Here is a 23812-nt window from a genome sequence, read left to right on the forward strand (position 1 = left end):
ATGACAGTTTAAACTTAGTCATCTAAGGAGAGTTTAGGCTTGATTTGCTCTAGGGTCCATTTATTTGGCCTTTTGGCACTTCAAGGATATTTACAGAACTCTCCTCCAGCACCGTTTTCCAAATGAGTTAATTTTCTTCCTATCAGCTTATTTCACTATGCAGCTTTCATGCCATGTTTTTCACATCATGATTTTAAACATGATGCCAAAAATCATTAAAAATAATAAATACCTTTTGAGTTGATAGAGGAAAAATATCATTAAAGAAAAAAAAACTAACAGACTTAACTTTATTTACAGAGAAATGAATACATCTTTACGGTGCTGGAGGAAAACAGTGACACCTTACTGCTCGGACTCCGATATTCACGTAACAAACTCCACTTCTTCTTCTGGAGCAGAGAGCTCTCCAATGGCTGGCAGACCCGGGTCACCTTTCGAGATGTGTTTTTGGCAGATAACCAGTGGCACACAGTGGTTCTGGCAGTATCCAAAGGCTCCTTCTCTCTCACGGTGGACTGCAGCATCCCCACAGATGTGTATGTGAAGCACATACAATACAGGGGTAATTTAACCACCACCATCCCTGGGATGGGAATGCATGGGAACTGGCACTCCCCAAAAATGTAGAATGCTGAATTTGCAGGTCAATACCTGAAAAATACCTGGACACCTAAATAGTCCAGGTCCCCTTCAGAAAATATAGGAATGGTTCAGGTCTGTTGGAGGATCTGCCTCTGTCCCATCATAGAGGAATGGAGAAGCATATGTTGGAAAGATGTGGAAGACTGTGTTTTCTGCTGTGGCATCCCAGGTAGAATGTCCTAGAGATCTAGTTTTGCCAACATTGATTTCATTTCTGCATCAAAGAAAAATGTTGCCAATTGATTTCACCCATGTCTACACATGTCTATGGCTTCAAACTGCTGTATATACTTGAGTATAAGCCGACCCAAATATAAGACGATTCACTTAATTTTACCACAAAAAACTGGGAAAACTTATTGACTCAAGTATAAGATGAGGGTGGGAAATGCAGAAGCTACGGGTAAATTTAAAATAAAAATAGAGCTCAATAAAGTTACATTCATTAAATGTTTTTGAATATTTACTGTAGTTTAAGATAATAATAAGACTTTAAGAAGATAAGACTGTCCAACTCTAGTGACTACCTATATGCTCGAGTATAAGCCGACTCGAATATAAGCCAGCCAGTACCCTCACATGAGTATAAGCCGAGGGGGGGGGGGGCTTTTTCAGCCCATATAATACAGTATTTTAACTGTCTTAAAGTATGTTATCTGAACATGTAAAATGATTTAATATATTTTTCTCTGTTTAAATTATTCATTTTATATAATCTGAAAAGAAGAAACGACAAAAGATAAAAACCCCAATTAACCTGCAATAATGTTTCAAATACAATTTATAAAACTATACTACCCAACTCAATTAACCATTTACAAAGTACAAAAAAGAAAGAGAGGAAAAAGGCTATTACTTCCAACAATCAAGCTAATGGTTCTAATTACCCAATTATCTTACTTCCTCTAATTATGAACCTTAAATGAACTTCTACATATCATTCCGTCTTACTATTCTTTAGCTCCTGATCCTGATAGTTTTCCTCCAATAATCTCTCTCAAAATACTAATTTATTTTCTTTATTAAAACTTCCTAATGACTTCTCTCTAATTAAAATTGTTAATTTATCAATCTCTGCAATATCATATAATTTATGTGAAGAACAATCTGGCAGCTGTAGTCATATACTGAATGACTCTTCCATGTTCCTTCTCCAACTGGTCATCTGTCGGTTACAAGAAAAAGAGCTCGCATTTTAATTATTCTTGACATTTTAAAATGAGTTAACGTATTCAAATTGATTTTAATTGTACACTGCCTTGAAATCCTTAGGGTGGGGTATAACTTGAATGAAGCAACCAGCCTACTACATAGCCAAATATGATGGTACTTGCTTTATAATCCAGCCTCCTAGACTGACTGACTGACTGAGGCGATCCCTCATTGTCCGAGTATGATGGCCTTCCAAGTGTAGTGTCTTGGCGGTGGATACGTAGGTGACTGTAGAGCCCTATACTTGACCCGCATATTCTTCCACAGTGAGGACATTGGGTTCCAGGTGGAAGGCGGTCCCAATCAGGGTTGGCTTGACGCGCCTTCCTCTTGGCACATTTCTCCCTTTTGCCCTCCATTCGTGCCTCTTCAAATTCAACAGCACTGCTGGTCACAGCTGACCTCCAGTTAGAGCGCTCAATTGCCAGGACTTCCCAGTTCTCGGTGTCTATGCTACAGTTTTTAAGGTTAGCTTTAAGCCCATCTTTAAATCTCTTTTTCTGTCCACCAACATTCTGTTTTCCGTTCTTGAGTTGGGAGTATAGCAACTGCTTTGGGAAACAGTGAGCAGGCATTTGGACAATGTGGCCAGTCCAGTGGAGTTGATGGCATAGGAACATCGCTTCAATGCTAGTGGTCTTTGCTTCTTCAAACATGCTGACATTTGTCCATCTATCTTCCCAAGACAGAAAATATACATCAGTGTCAAAATGCAACACCTTGGGAGCCCTATATATCTATCAAAGTAGGCAAAGAGAAGGATTTTCATCTAGTTTGTGGAAATGGCAGAATCACAATATTTGTTAGGTAGGTCACAGTTTCCACAAATAAGTGTTGGGTTGATGAGGCTTATCTGAAAAGAAGGGCCCTTTCTCACGACTGTGATTCCACTTTGACTCATGACTTTTTCTTATGGAATCCTAGTCCTTGTAGTTTAGAGAACTGGCCTTAGAAATATCAAGGAATTCTAGTGCAAGAAACTATTGAAACCTAGGATTCCATACGATGCCGTTGTGTAGTGTAAAAGAGCCCAAGTGTAATTGTCAACAGCATCCTGTTTTGGAAGTTAAATTACTGTGCAACCATGGGGACAAGGAGAGCTTTCAGGCATTTTTTTTAAAAGAGAGGGAAAAAAACTACCACGGAAAAAACAAGGACCAGAATAGTAGTAGCACTGTTGTCATCATCATAGGCTATCACTCGTAGTCGAATATGATTGCCTTCCAAGTACAGGATCTTGGAGGTGATTCCGTAGGTGCCTGTAGAACCCTATTCTGGATCGGCATGTTCTTTCATAGTGAGGGCGTTGGTTTCTAGATGGGAGGCAGTCCCAACAAGGGTTGGCTTGATGCTCCTTCTTCCTCTTGACGTGTTTCTCCATTCATGCCTCTTTGAATTCCACAGCATTGTTGTTGACAGCTGATCTCCACTGAGAATACTTAATGGCCAGGACTTCCCAGTTCTCGGTGTCTATGCCCCTGAAGGCCAGCTCTCCTGTCCTCAAAACGTTTGATCTCAGTTTTATGTTTAATCTTGCCTCTGCTATTAGCAATGATGAAGATGACCTTTGCAGTCTAGATTTCCATATGCTTTCATTTTCATCCCTTTTAGGATTTCGGATACTCCTTTCCCTCCCTCCTTGATGATGAGAAGATCTCGCTTTTATGTAGGAAGCAGAAGGAGAAGAAAAGGTTTCTTCACTGTGAGTATTGCTTCATATTTCATTTTATTTAAGAGAGTATTCCAGCCATTCTGCAGAAATTGAGTGGTCTATCCCATTGCTGCACTTATTGTGTACAGGGTGTGTATTTGATGTACATTGGTTTTGTGCTCTTTTACTGTCACAACTTTCTCAAAAAGAAAACAAAAAGCACTATGTCCAGACTTCTATCACCGGAAGGCTTAATGTTACATTATCCCTGCTGATGTCCTTTATATAAGTATGGAGCAAACTATCAAACACCTCCATCCACAGTGACCTTTTGCTTAGGCCCCTTCTACACAGCTGTATAAAATCCACATTTAACTGGATTATATGGCAGTGTGGACTCAGATAACCCAGTTCAAAACAGATATTGTGGATCATCTACTTTGATATTATGGGTTATATGGCTGTGCGGATGGGCCCTTAGTCATTGCCTACCTTCCAATAAGCATTTAAAGGTTGTTGAATGACAAGGACAGAATAGAAAACTGGGCGACTGAAGAAAACAATTTTCTGAGCCTCCCAGGGGTCCTTTAGGATAGGTCTTCTTAAACCTTTCCACTCAGTGATCACCAGGTAGGGCTTCTAGTCTTCTAGTCTCATCATTTAACACTAAGTTCACAGGGGATAACAACTTCTTGGAATGATATGGCCCATTTGTTGTGAATGCCTAGCTTCCTCTGGCCCACTTAAATACCCGAGAGGTACCAGATCCCATCTGTTCATGGAAGCTAAGCAGGGTCAGGTTTGATTAGTATTTAGATGAGAGATTGTCAATTAACACCAGGTGCTATAGGCTATATTTCAGAGGGAAGAACTGTCAAAGTCACTTCTGAATATTCCTTGCCTAACAGAATCCTATGAAAAATTAATAAGGTCATCATATGTTGACACATACACACAGTTTAGGGATAATTCAGATTGGCTAAATGTTTCTGGATTTCGTAGGAACTGATTGTGTGGGAAATGAGGGAGGGGACGGTTGAACCTCTAAAAAACATATTTCTCATTTTGATCTATTTCTGGCAAAGTCAGACATTACTTTTGACATTCAGGACAAGAGATGCTTCTTTTTAAGATATTGGTAGATTCAAATATAAACAGACAGTGTTTCCTTTGCCTCAGTTCTTGCAACGTCTGCACAGTCTCTGATGGCATCGTATGGAGGAGGATGCGAAGGGAAGGAAACCCTGCCTACATCCACTGTGGTTAATAACTACACACCCGGCAGGAGAACACAAACTGATACAGGAAGGCAGTGGTTCCCAACCTCTAGTTCTCCAGGTGTTTTGGACTTCAGCTCCCATAATTCCTAACAGCTGATATTTCTAGGAGTTGAGGTCCAAACAACCGGAGTACTAAAGGTTGGGAACTACTGCATTCGGGCATGACTGGATGCAGGGGCAGAAATAATAGCAATGGGCCATGCAACTCAGTAGCAGAATAGCCTGACTTTTATCAAACTGTTGGATGCCTTTTGCTTATTCCTCCTAAGCTTTTTTCCAGCTTTACATTCTGCAGTGGGATGGGAATTATGTGGCTTGACAGCATTCCTCACTATCAGTGCATTGGCTAGAAATGTTGGGAACTGTGTCTGCAAGACCACTATCTCCAGTTTCATTTGCCAATTAGGGGCCACGATGGTGCAATGTGTTCAACCCTTGTGCCAGCTGAACTGCTGACCTGAAGGTTGGGTTGCTGACCTGAAGGTTGCTGGTTTGAATCCATGAGACGGGGTGAGCTCCTGTCTGTCAGCTCTAGCTTGTGAGACATGAGAGAAGTTTCCCAGCTAACACAGCCAGGAGTCCCCTAGGCAACGTCTCTGTAGATGGCCAATTCTCCCATGTCAGACGTGACTTGCAGTATGTTCTCAGGTCGCTTCTGACACGATAAAAAAATACCAATTTCTGACAAAATATGGCCTTCCTAAGCATTTTGTGAGTAGATCAATAGGAAAACCTTTACCTTTACCTTGAGCATTTTGTGGGGAGCCTCCGGTGGCGCAGTGTGTTAAAGCACTGAGCTGCTGAACTTGCAGATCGAAAGGTCCCAGGTTCAAATCCGGGGCGTGGAGTGAGTGTCAGCTCTAGCTTCTGCCAACCTAGCAGTTCGAAAACATGCAAATGTGAGTAGATCAATAGGTACCGCTCCGGCGGGAAGGTAACGGCGTTCCATGCAGTCATGCCGGCCACATGACCTGGAGATGTCTATGGACAATGCCAGCTCTTCGGCTTAGAAATGGAGATGAACACCAACCCCCAGAGTCGGACACGACTGGACTTAACGTCAGGGGAAACCTTTATCTTTACCTTTAAGCATTTTGTAGGTCCTTTAGCATGACTCCATAGTATCATTGAGCCAGATGTCCTTCACTTCAACAAAGTTCACTCCTATTCACAGTTTTGTGTGTCCACATGAAGTCTGTAAATTTATCAGATACAGGGGTTGTATTTTGTCTTTGGTTGGACTCAGGGCCGGCCCCACTCATGCGGCAGCTGACGCCGCCGCCTCGGGCGCAGGCCCGGGGGGGCGCCGTCAGGCTGGGCGGGAGGCGGGGCACCGCCCTGACGGTGCCCCGCCTCCCGCCCAGTGCGCCCTGGCCCGTCTGGCCTGCTTGAAAAGGCCAGACGGGCGAGCGGGAGTAGCGTGGGAGGCGGGGCCAGCTCTGACGCCGCTCCCCCCCCCGCCCAGCGTGCCTTGGCCCTGCCTCCCACGCAGCGTGGGAGGCGGGGCCAAGGCACGCTGGGCGGGGGGGGAGCGGCGTCAGAGCTGGCTCCGCCTCCGCTACTCCCGCTCGCCCGTCTGGCCTTTCCTACCAGGCCAGAAAGCAGCGGAGGTCCCTCCAGGCCGCAATCGCGGCCTGGAGGGACCTCCGCTGCTTTCTGGCCTGCTAGGAAGGCCAGACGGGCGAGTGGGAGTAGCGTGGGAGGCGGGGCCAACTCTGGCCCCGCCCCCCCGCCCAGCGTGCCCTGGCCCCGCCTCCCACGCAGCGTGGGAGGCGGGGCCAGGGCACGCTGGGCGGGGGCGGGGCCAACTGTGGCCCCGCCCCCTCACTAATCGCCATGGCCCCGCCTCCCACGCAGCGTGGGAGGCGGGGCCAGGGCGCGGGAGGCGGGGCCGGTGGCGGGGGCGCTTTTCAGCACCCCCGCTTCCCATTAAAAATTATCTCCGGCCGGCCCTGGTTGGACTATAACACTCAGTTGCATGCAAAGGCGGGGCTTGCAAAAGTATCAAAATGAGAACTGGAAAAATATGTGTTCAGCAAAGAGCTTAAAAAACTTCATTTCCAACCAGATGAATATTTTCCCTTATTAGATTTCATGTTTTTTAAATTTAAAATGACATGTTCTCAGCAACTGTGGTTGATACTTCACAACGTTGCCATATTTGCAGGGGAGCTCTCCCTAGCTTTGTGGTTTGGGCTCTGAAAATTAAAAGCATGGGGTGGTCCTGGCCTGGCAGACCTCCTTTAAAATATAGTAATACTGTTTTGTTCCTCAGAAAGAACTTCGATGAGAAAAGATTTTTTCAAAGGAAGGGGAAAAGACATTAGCTGAAGTGGTTTACCCTGGTTTTCGTTCTGTACTTTGAAATGATTTATTAAATTCAGATTATGCCAGAAGAGCCTGCAGCATGCATTTCAAACTTAAATATAATGAGCAGCCAAACTATTTTCACTATGTTGGGTGTGTGTGTGTGCTCAGAATGGGTGGCTGGAAGAGGTGTGTGTACTGGGGAAACGCTGGAACTAAGAGATCGCATCCAAGATGCTGAAAGGCAATTAGTTCAGTATAGAAGAGAATTAGATTATATACCCAGATGCTGTTATGTTTTTCTAGGGGGGAAAGAACTACGAGGGAAGAAACCATTATAAAAAATTATAGCTTGTGGAGGGGAAAACATACACAGAAGCACTGTTTTGGAATCTCAAGTGGCAACTCTTCCTCCCAGCTAAATTTTAGACTCCATGCTATCAATTGTTAACAGTCATTTCATAATTAGTATAGCCACAAACTCTTTTTGTAAGTCCAGTTTACATGTACTGCATCAATACGTTAATTTATTTTTCGAACTTTCTAATGTCCATGGGTTGTAGCCACAACTATTATTATTATTACCCACTTACAAAAACACTTTTCTATTTGGATTGTTGTGTATTTTCTGGGCAGTGTGGCCATGTTCCAGAAGCATTCTGTCCTGACGTTTTGCCCACATTTATAGCAGGCATTATCAGAGGTTGTGAGGATGCCTGCCATAGATGTGGGTAGAACGTCAGGAGATAATGCTTCTGGAACATGGCTATACATGTGATTCTGGCCATGAAAGCCTTTGGCAACACTTTTCTATTTCATTTGCCCATTGATTTTGTTGCTGTGGATTTTTTGAAATCAAAAGTGATTTTATCAAATTTTTCTGGTATTTTAGCTACAATATAGTACAGTTATAGGTCTCTGGGAGTGATACCAATCATAGTGACATCAATAGAAATAACAAGCAAGCTGCAAATGAAGCAGAGTCTGGATTGTCGCTGGCTGACAATTCTAAATTTACTTTTGCCTATCATGTCCCTTCCTAAATCCCAGCATTCCATAGGATGTTGATATGGCTGTTAAATTGGAGTAATGGCACTGTAACAGTGTGGTATTATAGGATTCAATTTCAATAATGTTCCAACATTGAGTGACACAACCAAAATCTGCTTTCAGTGGCAGACCCCAGACCTCAAACACATGAATCAAAGAGATGTGGATACTTCTAATCATAGAAGAGTACCCCCCCCCCCCCGCCCAATAACTGAAAAGGCACAATTATTTCCCAAACACCTGGCATGAGCTTCAAGATCAGAGGCTGTAATTTTCAGACAAATTTAAGCCCTGGGACTTATTTTAAAGAAATGGCACACACGCACCCCCAATCCTTGTTCCTCAATAACTATAATGGACCTGATGCCCTGGTCTTTCTTCTCTCTTTTCAGGGCTTGTTAAGGCAGCTGGTCCTGTTGCCAGGATCTGATGCTACCTCACGGATGTGCACTGGCAAGAACTTTAATCTAGCAGTGCTCTCCATCCCCCAAATTCTGCAGGACCTCCCTGTGAAACCAGCGGGCAATGAGCTGCTGACATACCCTTACGGTCAGTAAAGGGAAACCTTGAGGGGGGAAGGCTCTAACAGCCAAACCAGCCAATAGTGTAAAGTAGGCTTGGGAGTTAAGCATCCCTCCATTGATCATCATATTGCCATCTGCCTTAGTCAATGATGAGGAATGCTAGGAGCTGTTTTTCCACCAATATCAGGGGAGTGTGTGTGAACACAATTCCCAGTCCTTGCTTTATGACTGTCAGCCTTTCATGGCTGTCAGCCCATGTCTGGGATGAAGTATTTTGTTGCAGCTCACAAAACAACAACACAACGCTTTAAAGTGTTAGGAAGACTTTGCTGAAAATGAACGAGGTTAACTAAATATAGAATTAATGCAGTTCAACATCTTTTTAACTGCCATAGCTCAATGTTATGAAATCATGAGAGTTGTGGTACCCAACTGGATTAATTCTACAGGGTAGATACACCCTGTATTATGTGAGCAGTGGAGCTGGGTCCAGAGGTCTCTCCAGACAACGTGTTTAACAAATACGCCACCTAAAGAAGTCTACATATTACTTTCCAGCTATCAGGGATGGACAATATGAGGTCTTCTAGTTGTCAGTCATACTGTGAATACACTCCAGGGTTTAGTCAGAATTTTAAAGGAGGGATCCAAGGTGTGAAACTAATCTGAAAGATAAGGTTCAGTACCTTGGATATCACCTTTAGTTTAGACTAAAGTCTAAATCAGATTCATTGCATCACGGAAACAGGAGCCATTGACTACCACATCTTAGTTGATATTTCTCTTTGTTGGAATGGTGGGCCAAGGATGATGAAACATGTCTGAAGGACCATAGACTCTTAATAGAAATGATAAGTTGGCCAGAAAGCTATATGGCTGTGAGGACATGGAGTCTGAAATACAACCAGGAGGAACAGTTGCTTGCTGGGTTTTCACAATGGTATTGCTATCCAGTGAAATTGTGGAGTGATGCTCATTCCACATCTCTGCTCTAGGTTCTTCTCCAGAGCATCTTATCTGAGTTGAACCTCAACTGGTTTTCAATTTATTCATTCCAGGATTTAAGAAGGTGTAGGGCTCATCTACACTGAACATATAATGACACTAGCTTCAAACTGCAGTGGCTAGATCACTGCTTCTTAAACTGTGGGTCCTGATCCCAAATGGGATCCCCTTGTTGGGATCCTGAAAAAATTAGTAACAATAAAAGGTTTCCAACCACCTAGTGGCTGTTTAAGACATTTACATGAATCTGTTATGTTTACAGTGGACTCTGCAGAAGATGCTTGACCTGCACATCATAAAAAGCAATCTCAGCTTGTTTAGCAAGCCTTGCAAATGCTGATTTGTTATTAGTAAATGTTTGGTTTTTATACCAATTTTATATATCTATGTACCCAGGGTCATGTAAATACTTCTTGGGTCAAACGGGGTCATGAGTGGAAAAGTTTAAGAAGCCCTGGACTAGATAATACATGCAACCAAAGCACACTGCAGTGGGTTTTAAGGAGTTTAATTTATCTTAAGTTAAATCTTAGTGATAGAGTGCTGACTGTACTATGGGTTGAAAGTTCAGCATTTCATACTGAATAGCTTTATATAGAATTCTTACAAAACCATGCAGTGGTAGCAACTGAACAACAAAACACTATGCAGACTAACTTGCCTATAAAGAGCAAGCCAGTGTGGTATTCTGGTTTCAGCATTGGACTATAGCTGTGGAGAACATTTGACTATCAGGAGAAAGTTACACACGTTCTTGCTGGTCTATTGCTCTTTTCAGTGGGGCCTCCAAACTGTCAGGGAACACAATTTTCATCTTGGGAATAAATACACAGCCCAACCAAAAATAAATTGATGTCTTGGTTTTTAGGCCTGTTCCTGGGGTTATTTGGCGTGCTGATTCAGAAAATTGCATCAGCTCTGTTGTTTGTTCATTCAGTCGCTTCCGACTCTTCATGACCTTATGGACCAGCCCACACCAGAGCTCCCTGTCGGCTGTGGCCACCTCCAGATCCTTCAAGGTCAAGCCAGTTACTTCAAGGATACCATCTAGCCGTCTTTCCTTTGGTCAGCCCCTCTTCCTTTTTCCTCCCATTTTCCCCAGCTTCATTATCATCTCCAAGCTTTCCTGTCTTCTCATGATGTGGCCAAAGTACTTCATCTTTGCCTCTAATATCCTTCCCTCCAGTGAGCAGTCGGGCATTATTTCTTGGAGTATGGATTGATTTGATCTTCTTGAGGTCTAAGGCACTCTCAGAATTTTCCTCCAACACCAAAGTTCAAAAGCGTCTATCTTCCTTCACTCAGCCTTCCTTATGGTCCAGCTCTCACATCCATAGGTTACTATGGGAAATACCATTGCTTTAACTATGCGGACCTTTGTTGCCAGTGTGATGTCTCTGCTTTTCACTATTTTATCGAGATTGGTTATTGCTCTCCTCCCAAGAAGTAAACATCTTCTGATTTCCTGGCTGCAGTCTGCATCTGCAGTAATCTTTACGCCTAGAAATACAAAGTCTGTCACTGCCTCCATGTTTTCTTCCTCTATTTGCTGGTTATCAGTCAGTCTGGTTGCCATAATCTTGGTTTTTTGATATTTAACTTCAACCCAGCTTTTGCACTTTCTTCTTTCACCTTGGTGAAAAGGCTCCTCAGCTCCTCCTCGCTTTCAGCTATCAAAGTGGTATCATCTGCATATTTAAGGTTGTTAATGTTTCTTCCAGCAATTTTAACTCCAGACTTGGATTCATCAGCTCTAGTTTCCTAGATATGGTTATCATGGTTTTCTATGGGTGAGCAGATGGCGATTGATATATAGCACTTACTATATCTCAGAAACAGAGATAGGGGAAAACTGGTGCCATTTTTGGAAATAGCAGGTCAAATATACCCAGAAACATGGCTTATATTAGAGGCACCAAAATGCTTGTTGGCCAGTGTTATATGTCTTTTTTTCCCATTCCTAGTTGGAACCCTTATTTCACTGCTGCTCCGGTTTTTTATTGTTCTTGTTCTCTAGAAGCAGACATGAAGGTGACTCTGGGGTCCCATCCTCCCTGCACCAAGAGTGAAAGTGGACAGTTCTGGTTTAATGCTGCTCAGAAAGGACTTTATATCTGTAATGGAACCACATGGATTTCTATGCTAGAAGGTAAATTATTTCTGTTTGGTGTTTTTACCAATACTAGTTTGCCAAAGGAAGCAAATGTTGCTAGATTGTGAGTGGAGAATTAGGCCCCTTCCACACAGCTGAATGAAATCCCACATTATCTGCGTTAAACTGGGATATATAGCAGTATGGACTCAGATGACCAAGTTCAAAGCAGATATTGTGGGATTTTCTGCCTTGATATTCTGGGTTATATGGCTGTGTGTAAGGGCCCTAAGTCTTCCTCATGAAAACCTGTCCCCTGAACCCTTTGAAAAGAAATGAAAGGAAATAGCTTATGTCTGATCACTAGGCAGAGATAAAGGTAGTTGAGAAGCTGCCAGGTCAGAGGCGGACCATTCACTGGTCATGTACCACAGACTGGCTGCCTCAACCTTCATTGTCACTCAGCTAAACTATGCATAATGGAAGTGTTCACATCTTATATGGTTGCTTACCTCCACTTGCATCCTCTTCTTCAGTTTTCCTGTGCTTGTTTTATATCTTAAGCCCTTTGGGTATCATAAATTGGAATGTAAACAGCAGCAATAGTTTTACAAATGCTGTTTCTGTACAGAACACACACATACAGAGTGAAGTTTGGGATTCACCCAAATTATATTTTAATAATTCCCGTCTTATGAGTCTGTAATTGACAAGAGTACTAAATTACATCAGACTGGTTGGGCATGTATAATCTGGAAGATTCTTTACTGTTATGGAGGTAAACTGACTGGTGATTTTAGGAATATAGCTCTGAAGAGAGTTTACATGTCCCTCTCCACCAACCTTGGAATGGATTTGTTCACTTCTCAGTGAGGAAAAAATGAGCACAATTATGCTTAGAGAGCTACTGTGGTATAGTGGTTTGAGCATTGTACCAAGCAGGGTCTAATTCCCAACTTAGACTTAGAAAACCATTGGGTGACCTTTCAGAAAACCCATTCTACTAGATCAGTAGTTCTCAACCTGTGGGTCCCCAGATGTTTTGCCTTTCAACTCCCAGAAATCCTAACAGCTGGTAAACTGGCAGGGATTTCTGGGAGTTGTAGGACGAAACATCTGGGGACCCACAGGTTGAGAACAGCTGCACCAGATGATCATGCGTACAGAAGCCTTTTGGTTGAGTCAAATAGTTTCCTCTGCTTTCTTGTTGTTTTCTAGTTGAAGAAAAATTGGACTACCTGGAAGAATATCAGAGTTTAGTGACAAGTTCTGAAACTAAAGGCATTGAAGTTTTCGTCATTCCCAGTGTGGGGCTCTTTGCAGCCACTGCGAATCGCTACACTCCTCCTGGCTCAGCCATCTATAAATGGACTGATGAGAAATTTGTGGCTTACCAAAATATTCCCACCTACCAAGCTGAATCTTGGAAATTCTTTACAATTGGAAAAAAGGTAATCCAAGCTTGTATTGGCTTGAATGTTAATCTAGTACTCCAGAAAACAAGGTTTCAATCCCTACTGAACCCCACAGAATGACTTTGGGGAAGTCATACTCTCTCAGTCTAATAGGAAGGCAATGACAACCCTCCTCTGCATAAAACTTACCAAGAGAGATCTATGACAGGGTTAACATACGTTCAAGATGACCTAAACACACATAACAATATGACATGCTTGATTTATTTTGAATTTTGTTTAAATGGGATGCTTGTCTCCCCCCTTTTTTTTGTTTATCAGCTTTGACCTTCTCCCTCCAAGACCATAATAATTGAAATACACTTTCCCAATGTCCACTTTGGTCAAATGTGCCTCTGAGAACTCCCCAATTATTATGCATTATAGTGGCTATTTGGTATCTCCTGGGGGTTTGGTTTCAGCCATTACCACTACTGCTCTGTGGATATCAAAATTGTGAATGGTCAAGTCCCTTTATATAAAGTGGGCATAGTAAAATGGTCTCCCTTATATAAAATGGAAAAATAGTGGTTTGCTTTTTGGATTTTTAAAAATAATGTTTTCAGCTGTGGATGTTTGAATCTGTGAATAAAGAATCCATTGACTGTATTTATTTGCAATATTTGGGGGCATACCTCTCTGATCATTTAATGTGCTTACAAAACCAATAACATAGTGCTGCCCAAATAAATCAAATGGCAAAATAGCAGGTGGCCACTTTTCTTCTCTGAACACACAAGAGCAGGTGGAAGCTCTCAGACCTCTTCTACACTGCCATATAAAATCCAGATTATCTGCTTTGAACTGGATTATATGACAGGTGTAGCTCAACTTCCTAAACATTCATTGGCTGTTTTTATGCACATGGGAGCTGTATGGCTTTCCTGACATACTGAGAGAAAAGAAGAATCCATTACCCACTGGGCAAAAGTACAAATAAACAGGTGACTGGGCCCCAGGTGCTTCCCTGTAGCCAGTCTCTACACTGCTATATAAAATCTAGATTATCTGTTTTGAACTGGATTATATGGCAATATAATTCAGTTCAAAGCAGATAATCTGGATTATCTGCCTTGATAAGGTGAATTATATGGCAGTGTAGAAGGGCCCTGTGTTAAGTGGCTGTAGGTTTCCAGTTTTCTATAACCTGAGGTTAAAGTAGTTTCAACAGGACCGTCCCAGTAATTACACTTTGAGACAATTCCACATGTCAGAAAAGTTACTTTTTAAAGTCTTACTGGAAGTAACAGTGACTAACAGCAACAGTATTTTCAAAATAGTATATCCTGCAGAACTGTACAGAGTTGTCATTTTTTTTCTAAGGATAACACAATTAGGAAGAGCCTAGTTGTAATTGAAGGTCATTCTAGTAATTCGGGACCATTATGCAAATTGCCTTATTTGTGTGCTGGCTTCAGATAGTGGAAGTTGTAGTCAAATACATCAGAAGGACTGCCAATTAAGCTGATCTAAAAACAGGGTTTCATAACAAGGACTTCCTAAGAAACCTTAACAGACTAGAACCTCATTGCAGAAAGCAAGGCTATGTAGGCATGCCTACTTCAGAAGATTCTGTAGTTTCAATGGGGCTTTGTCAACATAGAAGGACAGTTTCACTTTGGTGTTCTTCAAAGTGTTTTTCAAAGACAGCTTTCATGACATTGTATTACTCAGTTGTGCTTTGTTGTCTTCTGCATATTGTTGTAGTGGTTGCAATTCTTTTGTTAAGTAATTCTGAGAGCATTTACTGAAATGAAACTCAGAAGTACTCCAAATAAGTAAATGTTGGAGGGAGGATAGCCTACATAGGCTAGCAGTTTTTCCACAGTGCAAAACTGAGTTCTCCCTAATTTTAAGAATCATTGAGAATTGTAATTTGGGGATTTGATAGGGAAGCCTTAAAAAAACAACAACAGTGGGGCATGAATTCTTTGCCTCCTTTCTGGAAAGTCTAGCAAAATAATATGTTAACCCTTAACAGCCAAAGTTATCAGGGGGTCTTATGGAACATGAGGGATTAAATATATATTAGGGTTGGATGCTCACTGGTAGGTACCTATTTAATATCAGGCGGTTAAAATATGGCAGTTGTTTTTAACCTGGTATACTTCAGATATTGGAAATGCTAGCTTTTTGGACTGCGATGTCTAGAAAACATGAGCTGGTTTGGTCACTAACTTTGCTGACTGCACGATACAAGGAACTCTGGCCCAGACAAGTTACTTTTCCAAGCTGTGCTCTAAACCTCAGCCATTCCTAATAGTCACAATGACTGTAAATAGCAGCTAAGAATGATGTGAGTTGTGCTTTCACACATCTAGAACATGCTAGTTTGAGGGAAAATGCTTGTAATTATTCAGTAAATTCAAGAATTGTATCCTGCACACAGTATGAACAAAGTAAATTTCCTTGTTTTTAAGGTTTCACCAGCATATTCAACAAATAGGCAGACAGCTATAATTCCATTTTTTAGAGGCACAGAGAGTTGGTGCTATTGATAATCAAAAAAGTTATCATGTACATTGTGGCAAAATTACACCCTTGATCTCTCCTCAAATATTTTTCTTCTTTGTCTGAGTATCTGACTTTCTACTCTTTAGGTTGTATAGCATGCATAGTGCAAGAAACCATACTTTCCATAAAACTAGGTTTGCTGAGATATGACTTACTAAAACTTTCTTGATTTCTCGGTCAGTCCCTAAGGTGCTACAAGACCCTTTGCATCATGATATTGCAGAAGAACACAGCACTGTCTTTCAATATGAAAGATCGTATACTAATAGTTTATGGGGAATGAGTCAGGAATAATTTGTAACTTCAGTGACCTTTACTGCAGAATCTTTCTTTTTATTGTCTCTCAAAGTTTAAAGAGCTCCAGATGAAAGGCATCTTGACAGAAGAAATAGTTCTTTTGAAATCCCAATGAGCTTTTGGTTCAGATGTTGGTTTTCAGAATTTGCCACCAGCAGGAGTGATCCCATCTGGAATGGTTTAGCTCACAAATGAAATCCACATGAACAGAACAGGCAGAAATGGACAATCTCCAGAGAGGCCTTGTAGTGTCTCTAGAGGAGGTCAGATTTTCAAGACAAATTGAACGTCTTTTGCTTTAGATAGCTAATACCTGGCTTCACAGAAGACATGAGCACAGCTCTCTTTAATTAGATTTTGTAGCAGGCTAAATAATGAAATCCTCCATATAGAGCTTGTAGTAGGCTTGGGCCCAGATCAGTTTGACCAAAAGTGATTTGTAATATTCAGTGGTCCGTTTCATGTAATCCCTGAAAACAGAATGAGGAGGAGGAACTGAAAAACTGCACAAAATGGATCAAGTGAATCGGATTTATTGGCTACTGGAGAGGATGGAGTTAAGTCTGCATTACACCTGAGATCCTGCAGCAACTTTTCTCCCTCCCCAGAAATGGAAAAGATCTCTCCTCCAGAGAGGACCCTGCTGAGAACTCACTTTTCCAGCAGCACTTGCATGGAGCAGGCATTGAAAAGTCTCTTGTGTTCCTCATGGAGCATGATGGGAATTGAAGTTTCTCCCTCTCCCTCTCCCTCTCTCTTTCTCAGCCAATAAAAGGCCTGGTTGTGTTCATGCTCTGATTGGCTGAGAATAGACAAAACTAGTGACTACAATTCCCAGAACCCTCTCTTGCGGTTTGTCTTATTTTAAAACGTTATCATTCATTGAATTCATTTTCCTTGTCACAGAATTATGGGACAATTAGCGCTTCACTGTTATTGTTTGCCTTTATGGATGGATTATCTACGATCTATCTTTCAACTCTCTTGGGCCGACAAGGTCGTTCTTCATTTGTTGCAAAATAAATTCATATCCCATAGAGGACATAGACAATTCGAATGTGTCCAGAGGAGGATAACACAGATTTTAAAAGGTTCTGGAAACGAATACCTATGAGTTATAACTGAGGCATCTGGGTATATTTACCCTGAGGAAGAGAAGGCCGAGAGATTGCCATCTTCAGTATCTGAAAGGTCTGTCATGTGGAACATGGAGCAAGCTTGTTTACTCCTGCTCCAAAGGAGGTGACCCTGGTGGATTCAAATTACAAGAATTGAGTTTTAGACCAATTATTAGAAATAATGTCATAGCTCTTCTTCTTTGAGGCCTGGAAACAGAAAATGGATGGCATCTGCCAGCGATGCTTTAACTGTAGATGTTCTCCATTAGCAAGGGGAGGAACTTTGCTATATCTTGCAAACCTGCAGTACTTTTTATTCTGTAAATAATACCTTCATGCTTACCTGTCCTGTGCAAGACAAGAACCTGAGTTATGTCTTTTTGTTTTTCAGATTTTCCTAGCTGTAGCTAATTTTGAAGGGGATGACATGGGTCAGGAGTTTTCTGTAATTTACAAGTGGAACTATAGAAAAGAGAAATTTATTGTGTACCAGAGGATTGTCACGCATGGAGCCAGGGACTGGGAGTCATTTGTCATTGATGGGGAGGCCTTCCTTGCAGTGGCTAATCACAGAAAAGGTAACTACGCATTCATGCACAATTATTATAATTAATATATGCAAAATCCTTTTATTTTCTGCTTGAATTCACAAGCACTAGGCTTGTGCCCTTTTCTTCCTCAAATCCCCAGAAGCAAATAAGGTGCTAAATATTTACTAAAAACAGTATTTTATTATGTAAAATTACAATCATGTAGATTCAAATCAATAGTATATAAGCATGCAAGGTCTCTTTAATCTAGCATTTCCTACCATGGATAGCCAGGTACTTATGGAATGGCCACAGACAGACTATGAAGGAAATACCTATGTTTCATTGTTTTTCTTCAGGGAACTCTGCCTCAGAGTATAAGTAGCCATCATAACTAGAAGACATTAACATATTTTCTTCCACAAACTTATCTGATTCCTCCTTAAAGACATTTTAAACAAAAATGGAATCTACTGACAGTTTTTCAGAATTCACAGTCATCTTTAGATACTAGACTTTGAAGGACATCCATGTGGAAAAGCTGTATGCTGCCACCCAGCGGAGTCTGGTAACAAAATTATCTTTTCTGGAAAAAACAATGTGCAGTACAGTAGTTGTTTTCAGCTTTTAAAAAAGTGTTATGTGGAAAGAAAATATGCTAATCTCTGACCTAAACATAAATAGATTTATTATGAATGTAAGCAGTTTTGCATCAGTTGTATTCATGCAGTGGTTCCCCTCTCTGCTTTTGTAAATAGGAAAAGCAGTGTCAAATGCACTAATTTTCCTAATTCTTCTACCGTTTCAATGATTGCCTATATGCTTAGTGTCAACTTTTGTTAAACTACAGTGTAGATGCACCCTACATGTGTGAAATTCATATATTAAATGTAACTTCATTTTTATCGTGTGATCATCTCTCAACTCATTGTGTTTCATCCTTTTCTGTGCTATTCCTATTCAAGTTGCTCTTTCCTTATTTTTCTGCAGGGGATAACCACAATATAAATAGTGTCATATACAGGTGGAACTCCAGGATGGGGCTTTTTGAAACCAACCAAACCATTCCTACCTCAGGAGCCTATGACTGGGAGTTTTTTCATATTGGGCCTTATTCCTTCCTGGTGGTAGCCAACACATTTAATGGAACAACCACCAAGATCTACTCTCACATTTACATTTGGCTTAGTGGAACCTTCCAGCTCTTCCAGTCAATCTTGGTAAGATACATGTTCCATATTCATTGTTGTGGGTAGTCCTTCCAGCAATATATATTTCAGCCATGTCATGCTGGTCCTTTTATCATAGTTGCCTGAATGTATCACCAGTCTTCTGGTGACAAGTCCCTTTGTATTTAGCTGGTCTGGTCCTTGGATGAGAAATATATCTCTGGAACAAAAGTATTTCTTGCTTTTCGGTAGTTCCTTAGAATTAGGAAATTACAATATTTAGGTTACAAGATCCAAGCCATTTATTATAGCTCATGCTTAGAGTGCTGCAGTTTGGTTGCTAACTAAGCCATTTTCAAACCATAAGTGGTAAAGGTACTGTGAACGGAAGTGATCTTTGCATCCAGATGACTCTCCTGTGTTCCACAACAGATACCACATTTCTGTCCCATAAACTGGACTCTGTAATTCTTAATCATGAGAATTTAGCTGGAATCCATGGGGGGGGGACAAGTAAGATAAAAATGAGGATAAGAAGGTGAAATTGTAAAGGAAGGAAAAAAGGAAACCAGTGAAAGGGTTTTGATGGGGGTTTCCAAACATTCATGCATTGGTTTCCTTCTCTACAAAGCTCAAAAACAAGTACTCTGGAATGTGAAAGTAACAACAACAACAACAGCAACAACAACAACAACAACAACAACAAGAACAACAACAACCATTTATTTATATACTGCCCTATCTACTCAGGGGACTCAGGGCGGTTTCAAACATAGCAAGGAAACCATACAACAACATAAAACCATGTATGATAAAATCATGGATGATATTTTTCAAGATCTGATAAGACTTTTGGTGTAAATGTGTAACTTAAATTTAAATAGCAATGTAAGATATAATTAAGAATTTGAAGGAAGATGTTGACAAGCTGGAATGTGTCCAGAGGAGGGTGACTAAAATGATCAAGGGCCTGGAGAACAAGCCCTATGAGGAGCGGCTGAAAGAGCTGGGCATGTTTAGCCTGCAGAAGAGAAAGCTGAGAGGAGACATGATGAGGGCCATATATAAATATGTGAGGGGAAGTCATAGGAAGGAGGGAGCAAGCCTGTTTTCTGCTGCCCTGGAGTCTAGAAGGTGGAATAACGGCAGGAAAGGAGATTTCACCTGTACATTAGGAAGAACTTCCTCACTGTGAGAGCTTTTCAGCAGTGGAACTCTTTTCCTGGGAGTGTCGTGGAGGCTCCTCCTTTGGAGGCTTTTAAGCAGAGGCTGGATGGCCATCTGTCAGGGGTGCTTTGAATGCGATTTTCCTGCTTCTTGACAGGGGGTTGGACTGGGTGGCCCACGAGGTCTCTTCCAACTCTATGATTCTATGATTCTATGACTCTAAGAGTTAAAAACTTCCACCTGCAATATAAGTGTAATTGAATTAGATTTATTTTTAGCTAATCAGTGTCTGCCATGGAAACAAGATTGAGTTTTATCTTTGCTTTCCTAATCATTGCAACTCAATGGGTGTTACTTTTATGTATGTTTCCAAGTAAAGGTTTTCAATGAGAGCCATAAGCAAAATCTCTTCTATTATAGGGACCTGTTTCTGCAAGAATTCTCATCCAAACCTTACTATGCATGAAAACTTTCCTTGTTCCTTAAAATTACAAGGAGATTTTATTTCAGTACTAAAGAGGAGGAGGAATCTATTGTAATTAAAAAGGAAAGACTCTGGAATGTAGGGGGAGTAGAAAGCATTTCCAAGTTTTGATGATGTATCCCAGACATGGGCAGACCTTGCCCCTCCAGGTGTTTTGGACTTCAACTCTCACAATTCCTAACAGCCTATCGGCTGTTAGGAATTGTGACAGTTAAAGTCCAAAACACCTGGAGGGCCGAGGTTTGCCCATGCCTGATGTATCCTCTTTTGAAAACACAACTTAAGTGGAGGGGGGGGGGCAGGAAAGGAAAGTATTTACTACTAAACAAACAAACAAGAAGGCTTGCAAGTATGAGGTAGTACTTTTCTACCTTGCCATGAGAACAAGCCCCTGGCATTGCCCATATGTGAGTCTCTGTGCCAGTCTCATAATCATCTCCATTCATGCCACAGCAAAAGTTAAACTGATATCATGAGGATTGGACCAGATATGCATACTATTATAATTAATGATTTCATAAATCAGTAAAATCAGGTCTTTTAGTAATGGAAGTACAAAGTAGAAGAAAAAACTGTCATCATCCTTTACATTCAAAAAGTTAGTGTGAACAGACACCTTATTATAGTAGGACCTCTACTTTTGCAGGGGTTAGAGATGGAGGACCACCATGAAAATGGAGAAAATGTGATTTTTTTTGAATGCCTTTTTTAACCCTAAGATAACATTTGTCTAGGAATCTGTAGGGAATTACACGGAAGGACCAAGAGATTCCTAGAGAAGTGTTGTCTCCAGAAATTTCTAGATCTTCAAAGGCGACTCTGTGGTTAACATCCAGCAAAAGTTGACCATAGTCTCATCCTGGAAGACACAGAGATTCCTAGAGCGAACATATTAATCAAATCTGCGAACAACCAAATCCGCAAACGTTAAACCTGCAAATGTGGGGGGCCAATTGTATTTGTATAAGCTCTTGTGTGACCTTAGACCTAATGCTCAGTCTCTATATGCAGATTGGTGCATAATATACTGAATTGCTTTTCTTTTAAGAATGCCTCCTTTACGTATGTGACTAGATCAGAGGTATTCTGCTATAGTTGCTACTCATTTTTGGCAAGTGGTTTCCTTTTCCTTTTTCTTTTGGCCTAGACTTTTGGTGCTACTGACTGGGAGGTCTTTCACATCCAAGACAGAGTCTTCCTTGCTGTGGCCAACAGCCACAGTTATGACAGTAGATCTGCTTTCCCCAACAGCTACCATGCCATCAATTCTTCCATCTATGAGCTCAACATCACTGCACAGATGTTTGTCAAATTCCAAGACATTTTGACCTACAGGTACGTATTTCTTGTATTCCTCAAAACATTGACCTTGTAGTATCTGATAGACTGGGGTGGGATTCACATGGCCCATGAGGCCAAAGTCTGTGACCCTCAATGCCTCAAGTTATTGTGATGGTACTTTTCCTACCCTGTGATGGAAGAAAGGTCATGGATTGATGCTGATCCTTTCCCCCTAGGAATATAGTGATTTCTTTCTTCAGATTGTATGTGAATGTTCTGAACTACAGAGTGGGCCAAAAGTCAAAAAGGGGCCCTATATATATTATATATGATGCTGTAGTATTGGATGCCACTTACGAGATTTGGTTTTTCACACATAATAAATGGGAGCCCTCGGTGGCATAATGGGTTAAACTCTTGTGCCAGCAGGACTGCTAATTGAAAAGTCAGTGGTTGAAATCCGGGGAGTGGGGTGAGCTCCCATCTGTCAGCTCCAGCTTTTCATTCGGGGGCATGAGAGAAGCCTCCCACAGTATGGTAAAACATCTGGGCTTTCCCTGGGCAATGTCCTTGCAGACAGCCAATTCTCTTACTCCAGACGTGACATGCAGTTTCTCAAGTCGCTCCTGACATGAAGAAAAAAAAATAACATAAATTTATTTGCTATATATAATGCTATGGTATTGTAAACTAAAAACAAAAAATAAAGAAGTTATTAAATATTGGAACCCCTTTGTGACTTTTGGCACACCCTATGTTTTCTTAAATTGCTCTTGTAGGCAGAAATGTGTAATAAAATACAAAAATTACACCCTTTTCTAAATAAATGTAGAAAGTCCTTTTGAAAGAACTATAAAAAACAAAACAAGAACAATCTCATATTCTAAATAGAAACAAGAAATATTCACTGGTTATTCTAGGACCAATTTTTGCAATATCTTTCTGTTTCCCTCCACAGTGCTCTGGACTGGGAGTTCTTCTCAGTGGGAGAAGATAACTTTTTGGTGGTAGCGAATTCCTTTGATGGTGTGACTTACTCTGTAAACAGCTTTATTTACAGGTAAGATGTTGGGAGCATGACTCCTCAAATGTCACAGACTGGTTCATACATCAAATTTGATAGAGAATAAAAATTAAAGAGATCAGCAGTTGCTTTGTTGGGCAGGATTGATTCATTTATATTAATCGTGTGCATTTGGGGTAAACCTTGATCTGTTTAGTGTCCCGGCTTTTGGTGGGCCCCCTGATCTGTTTCTACTGAGCCTCCTGAAATCAGGAGGGCAGATATTTGTTCCCGGTTTTCGGTACTGAAAGATCCAATTTTTTTGGCCCATTATTGGGGGGGAGGGGGGAGTTCCCACCCAGGCTTCTCTTCCCAGCATGCACTTTTTGACAAGGTTTGCCTCACCTTCATCTGGGGAGTCGAAGGACTCCCTGGCTGGGGCTGAAGACCAATCATGTTGCTGCCGGTGGCCTTGGTCCGCAACTCAAAGTGCAGGCCCAAAGGGCCCGGACCTACAAGGCCCTGCACCCGAGTGCATCACTGCTTACTCAGTGCTCGGGTGCAAGGCCTATGCACCCGGACCTGCCAGGGCATGCAGCTGAGCGCTGAGCAAGGGCCTAAGCTTGCGGCAATCGATCCAAAAAGCAGGCTTGGAGTCGATATTTGCTCCCGCCTGCCTTCCGTATTGAGTTTATTTTTGTTCCAGGGAGGCTTTCCCATTCTGTGCCATCCAAACGGACGGAACAAAATGCAAACACGAATCAAATGGGCCCATGACTAATTTATACCATCCCTGTAGTATTTTCTGTCAAGCTATCTGAAAATAGTAGCCAATGCAAGAATGAAAACATATGATGGAAGTTCATTTTCCATTGACCTTTATGTGTGCCCTTGATTCATAAATTATCATACAAACAAAGCAAAATATTACATTGTTGGAGAGTACCAAATGCATTATCTAGCTACGGTCCAAGGATTTCCTTTTTTCAGACTTTCCTGGCCAATGCCTTCCATGGATTATCTACTTCA

The 23812-nt window shown here is 41.4% G+C and overlaps 1 protein-coding gene across 1 annotated transcript in view; it reads left to right on the plus strand.

Annotated features, from left to right (window-relative positions):
- tspear (thrombospondin type laminin G domain and EAR repeats) overlaps positions 1–23812 on the plus strand; it is a 44713-nt gene that overhangs the window by 14558 nt on the left and 6343 nt on the right. Inside the window, exons 3-11 of the mRNA XM_062976474.1 lie at positions 301–539; positions 3469–3559; positions 8538–8694; positions 11692–11823; positions 12985–13217; positions 17541–17727; positions 18670–18899; positions 21647–21834; positions 22739–22840. Coding sequence (XP_062832544.1) covers positions 301–539; positions 3469–3559; positions 8538–8694; positions 11692–11823; positions 12985–13217; positions 17541–17727; positions 18670–18899; positions 21647–21834; positions 22739–22840 — 1559 coding nt within the window. The remainder of the gene's footprint in view (positions 1–300; positions 540–3468; positions 3560–8537; positions 8695–11691; positions 11824–12984; positions 13218–17540; positions 17728–18669; positions 18900–21646; positions 21835–22738; positions 22841–23812) is intronic.

The sequence above is a fragment of the Anolis carolinensis genome, chromosome 3 (assembly GCF_035594765.1).
Source record: "Anolis carolinensis isolate JA03-04 chromosome 3, rAnoCar3.1.pri, whole genome shotgun sequence".
Taxonomy (NCBI): Eukaryota; Metazoa; Chordata; class Lepidosauria; order Squamata; family Dactyloidae; genus Anolis; species Anolis carolinensis.